This window comes from Schistocerca serialis, chromosome 3 (assembly GCF_023864345.2).
Source record: "Schistocerca serialis cubense isolate TAMUIC-IGC-003099 chromosome 3, iqSchSeri2.2, whole genome shotgun sequence".
Lineage (NCBI taxonomy): Eukaryota > Metazoa > Arthropoda > Insecta > Orthoptera > Acrididae > Schistocerca > Schistocerca serialis.
This window is the reverse complement of record NC_064640.1, coordinates 306,871,300-306,887,599: the sequence shown is the minus strand read 5'-3', so window position 1 is coordinate 306,887,599 and position 16,300 is coordinate 306,871,300. Positions and strand designations below refer to the sequence as shown.

Here is a 16,300-nt window from a genome sequence, read left to right as displayed (position 1 = left end):
AATTCCACTGCTATATCCAGTTGCAACAGTTCTTGTTGACATGTCTGGGCTCGCAACCCCTCCCCCCTCCCCCCCCCCTCCCCTCTTATCTGTGCTGTGGTAGCTGTAGGATCTACCACTGTTGCCTTTACAATGCGACGGTCCTTGTAGGCGTGTGTGCTGCGTGGACGTCCAGAACCTTGTCTACGGTTGTGAGAATGTTCACCTGACCATTCATACCTGCATCGTTCCATTTTCACGCAATTTGGGTGCATAGATCCTGAGAAATGAGTACCCAAAACAACCACTTATGGCCGTAATAACGGCCTTGATACGCCTGGGCATTGAGTCAAACAGAGCTTGGATGGCATGTACAGGTACAGCTGCCAATGCAGCTTCAACACGATACCACAGTTCATCAAGAGTAGTGACTGGCGTATTGTGACGCGCCAGTTGCTCGGCCACCATTGACCAGACGTTTTCAGTTGGTGAGAGATCTGGAGAATGTGCTGGCCAGGGCAGTAGTCGAACATTTTCTGTATCCAGAAAGGCCCGTACAGGACCTGCAACATGCGGTCGTGCATTATCCTGCTGAAATGTAGGATTTCGCAGGGATTGATTGAAGGGTAGAGCCACGGGTCGTAAAACATCGGAAATGTAACGTCCACTGTTCAAAGTGCCGTCAATGCGAACAAGAGGTGACCGAGGCGTGTAACCAATGGCGCCTCATACCATCACGCCGGGTGATACGCCAGTATGGCGATGACGAATACACGCTTCCAATGTGCGTTCACCGCGATGTCGCCAAACACGGATGCGACCATCATGATGCTATAAACAGAACCTGGGTTCATCCGAAATAATGACATTTTGCCATTCGTGTACCAGGTTCGTCGTTGAGTACACCATCTCAGGCGCTCTTGTCTGTGATGCAGCGTCAAGGATAACCGCAGCCATGGTCTTCGAGCTGATAGTCCATGATGCTGGAAACGTCGTCGAACTGTTCGTGCAGATGGTTATTGTCTTGCAAACGTCACCATCTGTTGACTCAGGGATCGAGACGTGGCTGCACGATCCGTTACAGCCATGCGGATAAGATGCCTGTCATCTCGACTGCTAGTGATACGAGGCCGTTGGGATCCAGCACGGCGTTCCGTATTACCCTACTGAACCCACCGATTCCATATTCTGCTAACAGTCATTGGATCTCGACCAACGCGAGCAGCAATGTCGCGATACGATAAACCGCAATCGCGATAGGTTACAATCTGACCTTTATCAAAGTCGGAAACGTGATGATACGCATTTCTCCTCCTTACACGAGGCATCGCAACAACATTTCACCAGGCAACGCCGGTCAATTGCTGTTTGTGTATGAGAAATCGGTTGGAAACGTTCCTCACGTCAGCACGTTGTAGGTGTCGCTCTGAAAAGCTAATCATTTGCATATCACAGCATCTTCTTCCCGTCGGTTAAATTTCGCGTCTGTAGCACGTCATCTTCATGGTGTAGCAATTTTAATGGCCAGTAGTGTATTATGGTTGATTTTCACCATGTTCTTCGCTGTCTAGAAAACTATAAAATGTGACGTTACAAGAACAACATCATGTTATGATCGATTTATGACTCATTACTGAATTCGTATAAATACGATGTGATGGCTGTCAAGCGTAGTTTTACCTTCTTAACTCTCATTGGTCTAGAAGCTGGAATTTTAATTTCAGGTATATCTACATGAATATTTTGTAGTTTACTCTTAAGTTCTTGACAGAGCGTTTGTCGAACCACCTTCAGATTATTTACCTACAGTTCTGTTCCCGAATAGCACTCTGGAAGAACGAACACTTAAATTTTTCCGTGTGAGCTTCAGTTTCTCTTATTTCATTACGGTGATCAATTCTTCCTGCGTACGTGGGCGTCAACAAAATATTTTCGGAGATGAAAGCTGGTGATTGAAATTTCGTGAAAAGATCTCACCGCAACGAAAAAGTCTTTGTTTTAATGACTTTCACACCAACTCGTGTATAATTTTCGTGACACTCTCCCCCATTTCGCAATTTTACAAAACGTGTTTCTTTGAACTTTATCGATATCTTCCGTCAGTCCTATCTGACAAGAATCCAAAGCCGCACAGCAGTACTCCAGAAGAGGACGGACAATTGTAATGTAGGGGATCTCTTTAGTAGACTGTTGCCTCTTCTGTGTTCTGCAAGTAAAACGCAGTCTTTGGTTCGCCTTCCCCACAACGTTTTCTGTTCAGTTACATTTAAAAGACTGCCTCTTACTTTAAACACTCGCATGATGAAAAGAGTGTACTATGTGTAATGTTATCCGTTTTTACGCATTCCCCCATGAGTTAAATGGTTTTTCAACAGTAAGATTTGTACAATCCTGCCCAAATTAGGGCACTTTCCAAATTGAATCTAATAAATAATTACTTTAAATCATTCTCTAATGTGCCATTTCGATGAAGAAACTGTCTTTGATTTTTTATCAAGCACTAAAATTTCAAATTTCATAGGGTCTTTTTGATTATTATTAAAATTTACATAATTACTAAATTCCTGTTTTCTTATAACATGGGACCATCACAAAATGGTTGAAATGGCTCTGAGCACTATGGGACTTAACTTCTGAGGTCATCAGCCCCCTAGAACTTAGAACTACTTAAACCTAACTAACCTAAAGACATCACACACATCCATGCCCGAGGCAGGATTCGAACCTGCGACTGTAGCGGCCTCGCGGTTCCAGACTGTAGCGCCTAGAACCGCTCGGCCACCCCGGCCGGCAGACCATCACACATTTGTTATCCAGAACATCTATCATGTCTCTTCTCTTGGTAATCTTACACAGTAATCAGTTACTATCATTTCTGTTATGTATCTCTAATGACCTCATCATTGACAGAGCGTTAAACCAGAGCGTGCAGGTATCTGAGCTGGTTGTGGGGAGCGGGGTGAGGATTGGGAGGCTGGGTATCACTATCTTTGTGAAACAGACCCAAAGCCATCTGACATTTTTAGCTGCAAGGTACATAACAAGGAATGGCTAAATAGTTATGAGCTTTCACAACTAATGTCTCTGCGTCAGTGTCCATTACATGTTGAGTGTAGTAATTTCTCCGTAACCACTTATCGGACATTGGAGAATGAAATGCGATTGAATACGTCTCTTTAACAGTTACTATACTAGCAGCAAATGTTACTATCGATCGGTTTAAACTTTAAAGCATTGAAGTTGATAACAACATTCATTTAACATAGCGACGGCAAGAACTGTACGTCTTTTAACGAGGACTTTCTTTCAATTCGTTTAAGTAAAAGCAGAATTATGATACCTTACATGGTTTCAGAAATATTTGAAGTTATTTAGTTAGTTAGTAGTTACATGTTCCATACATCATTTCAACGATTCTTTGGTTGAAATGATGTCAAACGAGACATTTTACAGTTTATGTGTACGTGTTTACTGTTAACGTTAATGAGCACATAATTTTTGTCGCATTGATACAACTACACTTAAAAACTAGTTGTAGCGTATCCATTAAGGGAGAATCACTGTATTTGGTACAGTAGACACATAAATATGTGAGGTTAAGTGGTTAACCTCACATATTTATTTACTCTGTATATTTCATCGTTTGGAGGTTAGTTATGTTCACATAGGGCGCTTTTAACACTGTTTTCTACCGTAGGGCACCAACACACCAGTAATATTTCACTACAGTGGAAGAATAAAAATCGAAAACTGACGATTATGTAAAGTGTATCTTGCAATTCATGTGAACAGCCGTCTGATGATGAACTTGCCAGTTCGAAAACGGTTACGGCGCTATTTACTTAAAGAAATAGCAGTATGTAAGAATCAGTGTACATTAATTTTATTTTTGCAGCTATCAACCAGCTTCCACACACAAAACAATATTTTCACAAAATGTGTTTTCAACTTTTTGAAATCTGTACCTTTGGTACGATTAAGGCACCTGGTTTACTAATCCGTATCCCCTGTAGCTGAAGTCGTACTTAGGATAAGAAGTCAGTAACAACATAATAAAACCTTGGAATAATGTAACAAAATGTCGCAGTAAAAATTACGAACTGTAAACGTAATGTTACCTCCTTGGTTAAACGTAATGAAATTACATCTAGCAAACAAAAGATAAATTCTTAACGAATTAAATTGCTTAAATAACCATATCAAAAATCTGTAGATCTGAACACAGATATAACAGAAATATTTCTTCATTGTACTTTCGTCGCCAGCGCATAGGTCATGTACCCGAACATTACATTTCATACATTGAATCCAGTCTCCTTTTCGATATTTCTCACACAGTTGACATAATCAACTCACTTATCCTTTATTTTTTCATACTTGTTAAATTTTTTCGTTTATGTGTCTCTTTTATATAGGTTTGTGCACAGATTTCTTCTTTTCAGTTACGTTTTCTTCGTCCTCTATTTCCTTTGTGTAAGGACTTCATGTTAATTACATTGTTGGTTTAGGTAATCTCGTATTTTTCTTGATATCTGTTGTTACACGCGGGAGAGGAGATAAAGTATTCAGTTGAGACTTTACTATTTGTTGACTACTAATTTCGGCAACTGTTGCAATATTGTTTTCGAGTGCACATTCTCGACACATTTTATAAAGTCCAGACTGATCATTGAATGGTGTTGCAACGTTAGTCTGCCTCCAGATTCGTATTGTTGCTTCAGTTCCATCAGCTGATTCTTGGTCTGACTGATCAGCAATATGTAGAATGGTAGCTACAAAATCCTCTACTTTGACGAATTTTCTGTCACATGGCCACAAGCCTCTTGCCTTAAAACCGTTTAGTGCTATGCCCACACAAACTGATCTGGGATATGCTTTACCCAGGAATTATGCAATGTCAGCTTGACTTATGCCATTGCTAGGATTTGAACGTAGCCACGAAAATGCTACTTCATTGTAGTTGTTTTTTAATATTTTCTAGCCGGCCGAAGTGGCCGTGCGGTTAAAGGCGCTGCAGTCTGAAACCGCAAGACCGCTACGGTCGCAGGTTCGAATCCTGCCTCGGGCATGGATGTTTGTGATGTCCTTAGGTTAGTTACGTTTAACTAGTTCTAAGTTCTAGGGGACTACAGTAGTTGAGTCCCATAGTACTCAGAGCCATTTGAACCATTTTTTGTCCAGTGGCAGTAGACGATGTGTCATTTGAGCAGGAAATGATTATACCATAATCACGAGCCAACTGAACTGCCTCTAAATTTATTGCTCCTGCAGATGGAGTACGGTGCGTCAGAGCCATAAGCCACACAAGATGGTCTTCCCCCTCGGTATAATGCCACGCAGCCGTCCGGAGCCTTCTCCTCTTGCTACCATACATCCCCATGACCACCGCTTCCAGCAAACATGTACAGTGGCTACATTTCTGCCGGGTCTTTCTGCAATACCGCAGAAGGATCATTCAGCTTCTCGTAGCCCTATTACACGACGTCTTTCAAACTCAGTCAGGTGCTGATAATGGCGCCCTTGTCGCCTTCAAGGCATTCTTGAATAGCATCAACTCACCACGTCAAATCTGAAAGAGTTAACTAACGCTCACTACCGTCACAGCGGGTATTTAAAGCAAATATGTGCCACTCTTATGCGACTGGCGCGAAATTTGAGTAGACATCGACTTTCAGACATAGAAACATGCCTACATATTTCGTTTATGTCACCCGACTCCCTCTTGATCTTGCGATTTTTTCCATCGCTGTATTTATAGGCTACCAGCTTTTAAAAAGAAATTCGTCCTTGAAATTGGTGTTGTCCAGAAGAAATGATTTAGGTTAGATATAAAACTTGTTTTGCTATATGTTAGACATTTTGTATTATTGGGCGAATGATCAAAAATTTTTATTGCTGCATATTGAACTTATTTCTGATCCGATGGCAGCTTCAGTAAGGGGTAATAAAGGTCATTTTTCCTATAATGTTGTAGGTGCAGACATAACCATTCTTTTCAAAATGTAATGGATTATGTATGACGAATTTCATTTGTGAATATATCTGTTGTGATGATGCAGCTAAAATGCGTAACTTCTTGAAGAGCTACCTACATGACGACCACAGTCGAGCGCTTTGTATAACTCTGACTGTTCGCGTTTGTGCAATCAATACTTACTTTCTAACTGATGGGTTTCGTCAGAAAATTACTCTAGAAGATGTTATTGCTTGGAAATATGCACAATATGTCAAGAGGCTGATTCGTTTGTTCCAAAAACTAGTGATTATATGAATAGCTAAAGTAGCTGAACTTAATTGTTTGAGTAACTCAGTAATATGATTCTTCCTGTTCACATTTTCATCAATATGTACATCCAAAAATTTGGAGTATTCCACACTATTTACTGACTCCTCTTCATGTGCTACATCAATTGGATAGCTGAGAAACAGAGTGATGTAAGTCAATGTTTTCCGGCATCTAACATCACCAATCTGTTATGGCGCAAGTCAATCTTTAAAACTTTCAATAATGTCACTCTCCATGGCTCACTGATTTTTCTATACTTCAAATGCAAAACCTTCATTAGTAAGTAAGTAGCTATTTTGAATTACACCACTATATTTCTCAACCGTCCAGTTGTTTCTTGTACAGAAAAGAATACAGTGGATTTTATGAAAATTAAGGGAAAGTCCATTTTCAGACAGCCACTTAATAATTATTTGAAAAACATCTTTAACAGTCTCTTCTGCTACTTTCTCTCTAACGGGATTTATTATAACACTAGTATGATCTGCAAAAAGTACCAGTCTGCTGGTCGAATGTTAAGTGGAAGGTCATTCCCTTATATAAGCAGTAGGAGAGGGCTTCAAAATGAGCCTTTCGTGATTTCTCACCAGTTGTGTGTAAAGCCATCAGTTACATAAAACTTAAGTTTTTCTAAGAGAGTTTGATGATCCACACAATACAAACGTCTTAGAGCGATCACAAAAATACCAACTGGCGATATTTTATTATTCAAGGCTTGTAATATTTGGTCTTTCAATAAATAAATAGCGTTCTCAATCGAGCACCTTACCTAGAATCCAAATTTTGTTGTGCTAAGTAAATTATTCCTACTTAAATGTGAGACTGCTCTCACGTACATTATTTTTTAGAATATTTTCGAAAAAAGTGTTAAGTAAGGACATTTGACGATGGTTATTTAAGTCTTTCTTGTTACCTTTCTTATACAGCGGTTTAACAACAGCATATTTTAAGAATGACCCAGCTGCTCCTTTTAAGTTACACATCTGTAGTCAATGCTAAACGATGCTTCAGGTGGTGTAAAGAGCGACGTCTGGACAATGGATGACTGGAAAAGAGTGATTTGGAATGATGAATCACCCTACACTCCGTGGCAATGCGATGGAATGATCTGGGTTAGGTGAATGCCGGGACAACGTTATCTGCCTTCGTATGTAGTGCCAAGAATGAAGTACGGTATGGCAGCTTTTTTCGTGATTAGGATGTGGTCCGCTTATTACGCTTAAGAAAACTCAAAATCCAGGAGAATATGAACACATTTTACAGCATTGTGAACTGCGTACCGTAGAGAAACAGTTCGGAGGCGATGATTACTTGTATCAGCGTGACAGTGAACCATGTCATAAAGCAGCATTCGTGAGGTAATGATTTGCGGACAATAACATTCCTGAAAATACTGGCCTGTCCAGAGATACGATCTGAAACCAATGGAACACCTTTGGGACGGGTTACTACGTCGACTGCCCTCCGCAATCCAGTATCCAGTTGCCATTGCTCTACAGACATTTAGGCGTCCCACTGGAAGTGTCTCCGGCAGAGATTAAGCTGTCACAAAGGCAAAGGGTGGACACCCGTATTACTGTCCACTGGTAGGTGTACGGATACTTATGATCCGATAGTGTACTTCACGCAACGTAGAGAGGTTAAGGTAAGTTGAAGTTTACACTTATTCTCAGATTTTTCTTGCAAAAGATCTTTATCTGAGAATATGATTAGTTGTATCATCGGAAAGTAAAATGTCTCACAACCGAGACAGAACATGTGGCACTTTTTTGGAAGAGTGTACGATCAGAAACGAGATGTATGTGTATATATACGCACACCTATACCAGTTTCTTTAGCACTTCAGAGTGTATATATATACTCTAAAGCGCCAGAGAAACTGGTATAGGCATGCGTATTCAAATACAGAGATATGTAGACAGGCAGAATACGGCGCTGCGGTCGGCAACAAGTGTCTGGCGCAGTTGTTACATCGGTTATTGCTGGTACAATGGCAGGTTATCAAGATTTAAGTGAGTTTGAACGTGGTGTTATAGTCGGTGCAAGAGCGATGGGACACAGAATCTCCGAGGTAGCGACGATGTGGGGATTTTCCCGTGCGACCATTTCACGAGTGTAGCATGAATATCAGGAATCCGGTAAAACATCAAATCTCCGACATCACTGCGGCCCGAAAAAAATTCTGCAAGAACGGGACCAACGACGACTGAAGAGAATCGTCCAACGTGACAGAAGTGCAACCCCTCCGCAAATTGGTACAGATTTCAATGCTGGGCCATCAACAAGCGCCAGCGTGCGAACCATTCAACGAAACACCATCGATATGGGCTTTCGGAGCCGAAGACTCACTCGTCTATCCTTGATAACTGCACGACAAAAAGCTTTACGCCTCACCTGCGCACGTCAGCACCGAGGTTGGACTGTTGATGACTGGAAACATGTTGCCTGGTCGGACGAGTCTCGTTTCCAATTGTATCGAGCGGATGGATGTGTACAGGTATGGAGTGAACCTCATGAATCCGTGGACCCTGCATTTCAGCAGGGGACTGTTCAAGCTGGTGGAGGCTCTGTAATGGTGTGGGGCGTGTGTAGTTGGAGTGATGTGGGACCCCTGATAGGTCTAGATACGACTCTGACAGGTGAGACGTACGTAAGCATCCTGTCTGATCTTGTGCAACCATTCATGTCCATTGAGCATTCCGACGGACTTGGGCTATTCCACCAGGACAATGCGACATCCCACACGTCCAGAATTGCTACAGAGTGGCTCCAGGAACACTCTCCTGAGTTTAAAGACTGCCGCTGGTCACCAAACTCCCCAGACATGAATATTATTGGGCATATCTGGGATGCCTTACAACGTACTGTTCAGAAGAGCTCTCCACTCTCTCGTACTCCTACGGGTTTATGAACATCCCTGCAGATTCATGGTGTTAATTCCCTCCAGCACTACTCCAGACATTGAATGAAATTGCTATGAATCCATACGATTAGTTGCTTACAGGGGTTCATTAATGTCAACGGGGACAGTTGAAAATGTGTGCCCCGACCGGGACTCGAACCCGGGCTCTCCTGTTTACGTGGCAGACGCTCTATGCTACTGAGCCATCGAGGACACAGAGGATAGTGCGACTGCAGGGACTTATCTCTGGCACGCTCCCGGTGAGACCCACACTTTCACTTACTGTCCACACACTACTTTTGTAGTGCCTCTGTCCACTATACTCATTACTCGCTGCAGTCAATCTACTGATTACATACCTTATATATGAACAAGAGAAAAGTGCAGTTACAATTAATAATATATCCAGACACTCGTAGAGTAGATAATTGGTTGGCATCTCCGAGGCATGCTTGGAACCAAGCTTTCGGCGTTTCCCGTGGAAGAGACCTCCAAATGCACCTGTTTCAAAGTGAAGATCTTTTTTCCTTGAAACTTCTTTGCGCAATAAGACCTTACATTTTCAATTGGATTTGCGTCAGACGACTGTAAGGGCCACTCTAGTACCTGCACACATTTCTGCTTTTTCCAGTCGCTGCAAATCCTGCTGCGGTGCTTCGGATAATTGTCCTCCTGCAGTATTAAATCTTCATTTTAGTTCATGAACCAAAGTTTGACAGTCGGCAACAAATATCTGTGATAAATTCTGAACATCTTCTGTACATTTAAATTGTCGCTAAACGCGTGCAAATTTCCGAAACGCAGTTTTGAGAAACACCGCCAAATATGCTTTGTGGACATTGCATGAAGTACAAAGATTCGCTCCGTTGGCTTGTGAAAGAACTAAGATGATATCTTTTACCATCTGTGTGTAATACCGCCCACGCACTTACTTAACAGACAGTATATCTACTCCTGGATACCTCTTAAAATCCAATATCTGATTTCGGAATATGTGTCTGACCATGATATAAACCAGCTTGAATCTTCTAGTGTCTCTGGGTCTTTCCCAAGTATACCTCTTCCTCTTTTGATTCTTGAACGGAGTATTCGCTGTTACCATCTGAAGTCTTTCTCCTGTCTCACTTCTACGGCCTGCTGCATATACTCCGCAGTTCTCTATTCTAGTCCTTCTCCTGCAACCGCGTTCCAATCTCCCCATGATGGTTAGATTTGCATCTCTCTACATGCTGAATTGCCCGTTCAGTATCATCATATACTTTCTCTATCTCTTCATCTTCTGTTTGCAACGTCGACATGTGAAAGAACTAAGATGATATATTTTACCATCTGTGTGTAACACTGCCCACGCACATACTGAACAGACAGTATATCCACTCCTGGATACCTCTGGCTTCCTGTCGAATCTGATGAGAACAACCCTATCACTGAATTGTTGCAGTAGCTCTTTCTCTGTCTCATTGTCCTATTCATAACGAACCATGCTCGTGTATAAATATGTAATTCAGTAATATAACGAAGTCGTAGGGCTGTGGAGAAGTTATGTAGTAAAATGTAATTGAAATTTTATTTTCCTAATGTTATTATGGATTGATTCACTGCGATAAGAGATGTTCGATTAATTGTGTACTGCCCTTTTGAAGATTAAAATGAAGTACTGTGGTATTAAAGTCTCCGTCGATCGGCCGTATTGAGACATATGTCAATGTACTGCTTATAAAATATTTAGTATCGTGACTCATTAATTTAGCATTAATTTTTAGGTCTACCATGATTTTTAATAATGAAGAAATGGCTAAAAATGTACTGACTTTGGAGAATGCATAATAAGCAGCAGGACTCATCTATGACTATCATTCTGAATCTAAAACTCTGCATAGTTTCATTAAAAAAATTGATATTTGCATCTCAGCGCATGTTAAGGTCACGATAAAATGCTGTTCGCTATTTTAAGAGGTCATGGGTAATATCTATCAAAGTGGAAATAGTTCCTGAATATCTCTAACGTATCAAAAAAGGTATATGTGGTATTAGAGTTATCGATGGCACCCGCAGAACACGGAGGCCGGCTATTTGTAATTCGCCGCTACCTCTTCAACCGGATCTGCCAACACCACAACAGCCGGGAGAGATGCGTACTAACCCGATGCCTTTCCATACCGCAGCTCGATGACACCACTACATGAGGATGACACGGCGACGGTCGGTCTCGAGAGGGCCGTCTCTGGCCAGAACGGCGGTATTTGAACTTCAACCAGATCTACTCGGACTGAATGGCGCGAAAACTCCATCTCCAGAAAAACCAATCTGTGACCAGTACTACTACGGTGTTTAGTCCAGACAGCCGGCTTGGCGAAGCCGAGCCCGTTCTGAGAAATCTGCATAAGCACATTGGGGCTATAGAAAAGGATTTGCGCAAACTGTTTTATGATACAGGCAGCTGTCTTATGGACGAGCCTAGAAACAATCTACGTGTAATTTTAACTCTCTCGGAGAATAATAGTGTCGTTTATTGCTGGGCTGCCTTTTTTTTACATTTATTAGTGTTGCTTGTTATTGGTCTAAAATATTCTTGCGTTTGAATGTTGTGCTAGAAGGGGAAGAAAACTATGAACTGCGATCTTTAGTTCTATGCTTCTGGGAACGGGGCGTCGTTCTCGTACTATAGCCGCTCCATATCACTAAAACAACATTTCTTGCGCTGCAGTGGAAACTACGGAAGCAGAGAAGTAAAGCTACCGTAGGCTACCATAGATTATCATAAGCAAGCGTAGACGACTGTAGTTTTCCTTGTACCTTTGGTCAGTTAAGGTGTTACCTGTGTTACCAGTATGTCACGTGTGTTGGATAACTATCGCGCCTTACCTCACAGCGAGTGCTTTCTTTACGTATGCTATCAGCGTCTTACTAGGTCCCTAGAAACCGGAAGCGGTGAACCGTCTAGAAACTGAGTGGGGATGTATAAACGGCCACGTAGCCTACTTAGATATCTTCCAGTCTCTTACTTAAAAATAAACAGTATTTATAGCAAAACTGAAAGTGTCACTGTTTAATTTAGGTTTTATTCGAAAATCGTTGATCTGTAACGTGGAACAGAGATATAATAAAAATAAAGAAAACAATACGTATTTATCATATACCTCTAGTAAACCAAATTTCCTTAAGGAAAGGTAAAACAAAAAGAAAAAAACGGGCGAAACAAAAGAATGTATCAAACATCGTTTCACTACTTAGTCGGACTTACAGAAAACATGTTTCTCTTATTCATAAACAGCTTTCGCATTTATCATTAATAACAAGAAACTCTTGAACATGATAACAAAAAAAAAAAAAAACAATATATACAGCAGCTGCTGCTGCAGTTAGTCCGCGAGTTTGAATCCATTCTTGAATGTTTCAGTTCCCTACTGACGCAGATGCACACATGCATTTGCCAGTAAATCAGCCTGTTCGCCAATTTTGTGTTAGTACGATCACAAGTTTTAAAGCTCTACGGTAAAAGCTCGCCCATATCACTATCTGGTTGGGATACCAAATCAATGAACTGAGCAAGCTGGCACAATGAGTAAAATATTATTGGAGAAGAGGAAAGCCATGATGGTCAGGACGTTTAATTTGGAAAGAACTGTGTGCCAATTTCCATTCTCATCTGTATTCTCTCTGAGCTTGTGCTCCATCTCTAATGACATTATTATCAACAGTATATTATATTACAGTCTCACTGACTTTTTTTGTTTGTAACTCACTTCTGAAAACAGCGGCTAAATTCTGGAACTGAAAGTTGCTATTTTGTACAAACTACTTGATGACTTCGTTATTTTTTATTTATTTTCAGGATTATGTATATTACTTGGCAAAAAAGTAAAGAAACTGATCAGGATGGCGCAGAAGCTAAGGCAGCAGACTCACATATGACAGAGTTCAATTCCCCATACAGACATCATGATTTAGAATTTCTGCAATTTTCCTACATCGATTAAACCAATGCCAAGATGTTTCCTTTGAAAAGAACATGACAAACTTCCTCCTTATGACTGTTGGGTCCGAACTAGTGCACTGTATCTAATGAACTCGTCGTCAATGGGACATCAAACCCTAATCTTCTTTCTTGTTTTTTTTCTTCCCATATCAAAACTAATTATCTCGTTCATCGGGAGAAGCATACATTAATAAACACAAATGACACACACGTTATTTCCATGTACTATATGTATTTGAAATTGTTTCCTTAAGAATTTTGTATAGGCTGAACAATTACACACATATTGTAATCCCTGTCAACAGTTTCAAATTTTTTTGCTCAGAACTGCTGGGATAGGAAATTCTGTTCTCTTCTGTGTTTCAGGGTTTTTCCTTTTAAAAGTACTGTGTATGTTAGCGAACAAGTGAGCGTTGGACCATTCTACTTAAGTGCAGAACTGAAAGACAAATTCAATGATTTTGTATTAATAACAAGTGATGAAAGACCAGAACGTAGAGACATAAGAATGCACTTGGGTCTGTATTATCACACTCAAGATGTCTGGAGCCCAGAAGTAGGTGACGTGAGGGTTCAATTTTCATATGCAGGGAAAGCTGGTGATGTGGTATGTTGAAGATTTATTGTCTGATTTAAGAACTTCAGTAGCAGAATTTTGAATTTCTGTCCTCAGTTCGTGTTGGTAGTCAGTAGTTACTCCTTTGTGTTGCTTGCCAAACTGTTTGACTTGTTCTACTGTGTTGAAGTACGGTGACATACTTTTTATAGTGACTGTGCGATGATATTTTCAGTGGTTTGAAGTTTATACAAAAGCAGAGATCTTGTAATTCATGTGTAATGTCTGTGGTAATAACTCCCTCTTCATTTATAATTTTCTTAATATATTCTGACTTCTCTGTCTAAGAAAGACTCAAAAATTATAAAATTATTTTATATTCATTGTAGATTCTTTGTATCACTACTGTTTTCTGTGTAACTAATAATATTTTGCATTTAATGTTACACTGATCATTGTGCACCATGTTGTATATTCAAGTAATTTAGATATTAATTTTTTTTGTATAGAGGTGTGTCCTCAGCATCTTGACTGCATGTCTGCATGCTGCACTCCTCACTCTTTCATTGTTTGATGTCCATTCACTCTAGTCTAAGGGCATGGCAAAGGTTTACAATATTAGTCACACACTGAAGAAATGTGAGGCTATTTAATGCACACATTATTTGCCATAGTTAAATTTGTAAAGCGTTCATTAAAATTTAGGACAGGACTTCCAATCATGCAGTATTTCATTCCTGGGGGTTACGGTATGTTACTGTTGTAGAGAGACAGTTTGTACTCTTTGCCTTTTTTATCTTCTATTTCGATTCACATTGATCAAACATACATCCTCAAAAATAGTGATTCACCATTCATGCACAGGAAAGCAGTAACTGCTCACTGATGTGTGTGCTCACATTATTATTTATAAATGTTCAATAGGTTAGTGTAACACTGTAACATTGTCAGCCAGCTTCTGCGTAAATTGAAATTAAAGTTTATAACCAAATACAATGAATACATCTTTCATGTGGTTTACTCATTCCTAAATCATGCATTGATGTTTGTAGGTTATTTGTTTGTTATTCTGATATTAACTTTTTATTCGTTTTCATTTCTTACATGACAAGAATAACGCATTTTGACACTTTCTTCATAAATTATCACTGAACATTTTCTGGAAATTCCCATCTTTGTATTAGAAACACTCCACACATCGTTCCTAGCACTACCATCGAATTGACTGGATGCAGTGAACTTACTCTACATTTCTGTCCTATGTATACAATAGTTTTCAGTATACTGTTTATTTGTGTAAAGGAAGTGGGAGAGTATTCTGTGTTTGGGAGAGCTCTCAGCTGCTATTGCTAACACAGCATTGATATTAGCACATCATTCTACAAGAACACTTTACAGGTTTCATCATTATTTGAAATGTTTTATTTGTCATGGCTCTATTCGATAGAAACAGTTTGCACTTCAGAATTTTATCTGGGAGAAAATTTTATTTATTTTGTAGTATATGTATGTTCCATTTTAATTTTTAACTTTAGTGCAATGCCAGCATTCTTTTACAATTCCTCAACTTGTTGTAGTAACATGTGTGTTTCATTCTCAGTTTTATGTTTAATGTTGCTAAGAGTAAAATTAATAGACTTTTGTTATGAATGTTGATATTAAAATGGCGAGAAATTTTAAATCTTGCAGAGAAAATGATGTGTAGTTATTCATTTTATATTTTTAAAATTATAAAATATGTTATGAACATGCAATAAGTAAGAAAGTGGTTCAGGACACTTTCCATATCTAATCAGTACGTTCTAATATAAGGTTTCATATAAAAAGTTATTAGCTTTATACAAAATTATGTCTAGAAATGAAAGAATAAAAATTCAATATTTTCTAGATCTGATGAAACAATGAATCTTTCTCTGTGGGGAGTTACGTAATTTTGAAACATTTTTGACAAATTAAAACTGTGAGCCAGACCGAGATTCAGACGAAAAATCTTGCCTTAGATTTGCTTGCAATGTTCTTACCAACCGTGCTACCCACTAAATAATTGTGATTCGGCGTCACAGCTTCGTTCTACCAGTACCTTTCAACTAGTTTCCGAACTTCAACCTCTTGGCTGTGTGTAAGCCATTTCTTGAAAATGAACTTTTTTCCAAGGATGTTAGTCCAGTATGATATTCAAGACGGATTCAGTAAAAAGAAAGTAAAAGATAGGTACTGGAAGAACTGAGCCCCAGGGGCAGGTCATGCATGGATAACACAAGGCAATGCTCAGAGTTTGAGTCCCAGTGTAGCAAACAGTTTTGATCTTCGAGGAAGTCCAAAAACAAGTCACACTCCTCTGTAGATTGAAAGAGTCACTCAGAAAACAACCCCTACGCTATGCCTAAACCAGTTCTCCATGATATCCTTTCTTCCATGAGTTAAGTTCCGGCAGCGTATGCAGGAGAGTTTATGTTATGTTTGGAAAATAATAGTTAGGTGTTGGTAGCAAATTTTACCTATGGGATATGTTACAAATTTGTGTATTAATCTAGATTTGTCCCATAGTTTTTCTAACAGTGTCTTAGATATCTATTTACATTTGTTATTAATTTATGT

The 16,300-nt window shown here is 39.8% G+C and overlaps 1 protein-coding gene across 4 annotated transcripts in view; it reads left to right on the top strand.

Annotated features, from left to right (window-relative positions):
• The window catches only part of LOC126470100 (transmembrane protein 43 homolog), a 228,421-nt gene that overhangs the window by 175,768 nt on the left and 36,353 nt on the right, over positions 1-16,300 (top strand). For all 4 annotated transcript variants that reach the window (XM_050097669.1, XM_050097671.1, XM_050097672.1 and 1 more), the window contains exon 5: positions 13,513-13,753. In XM_050097669.1, the coding sequence (XP_049953626.1) occupies positions 13,513-13,753 (241 nt within the window). The remainder of the gene's footprint in view (positions 1-13,512; positions 13,754-16,300) is intronic.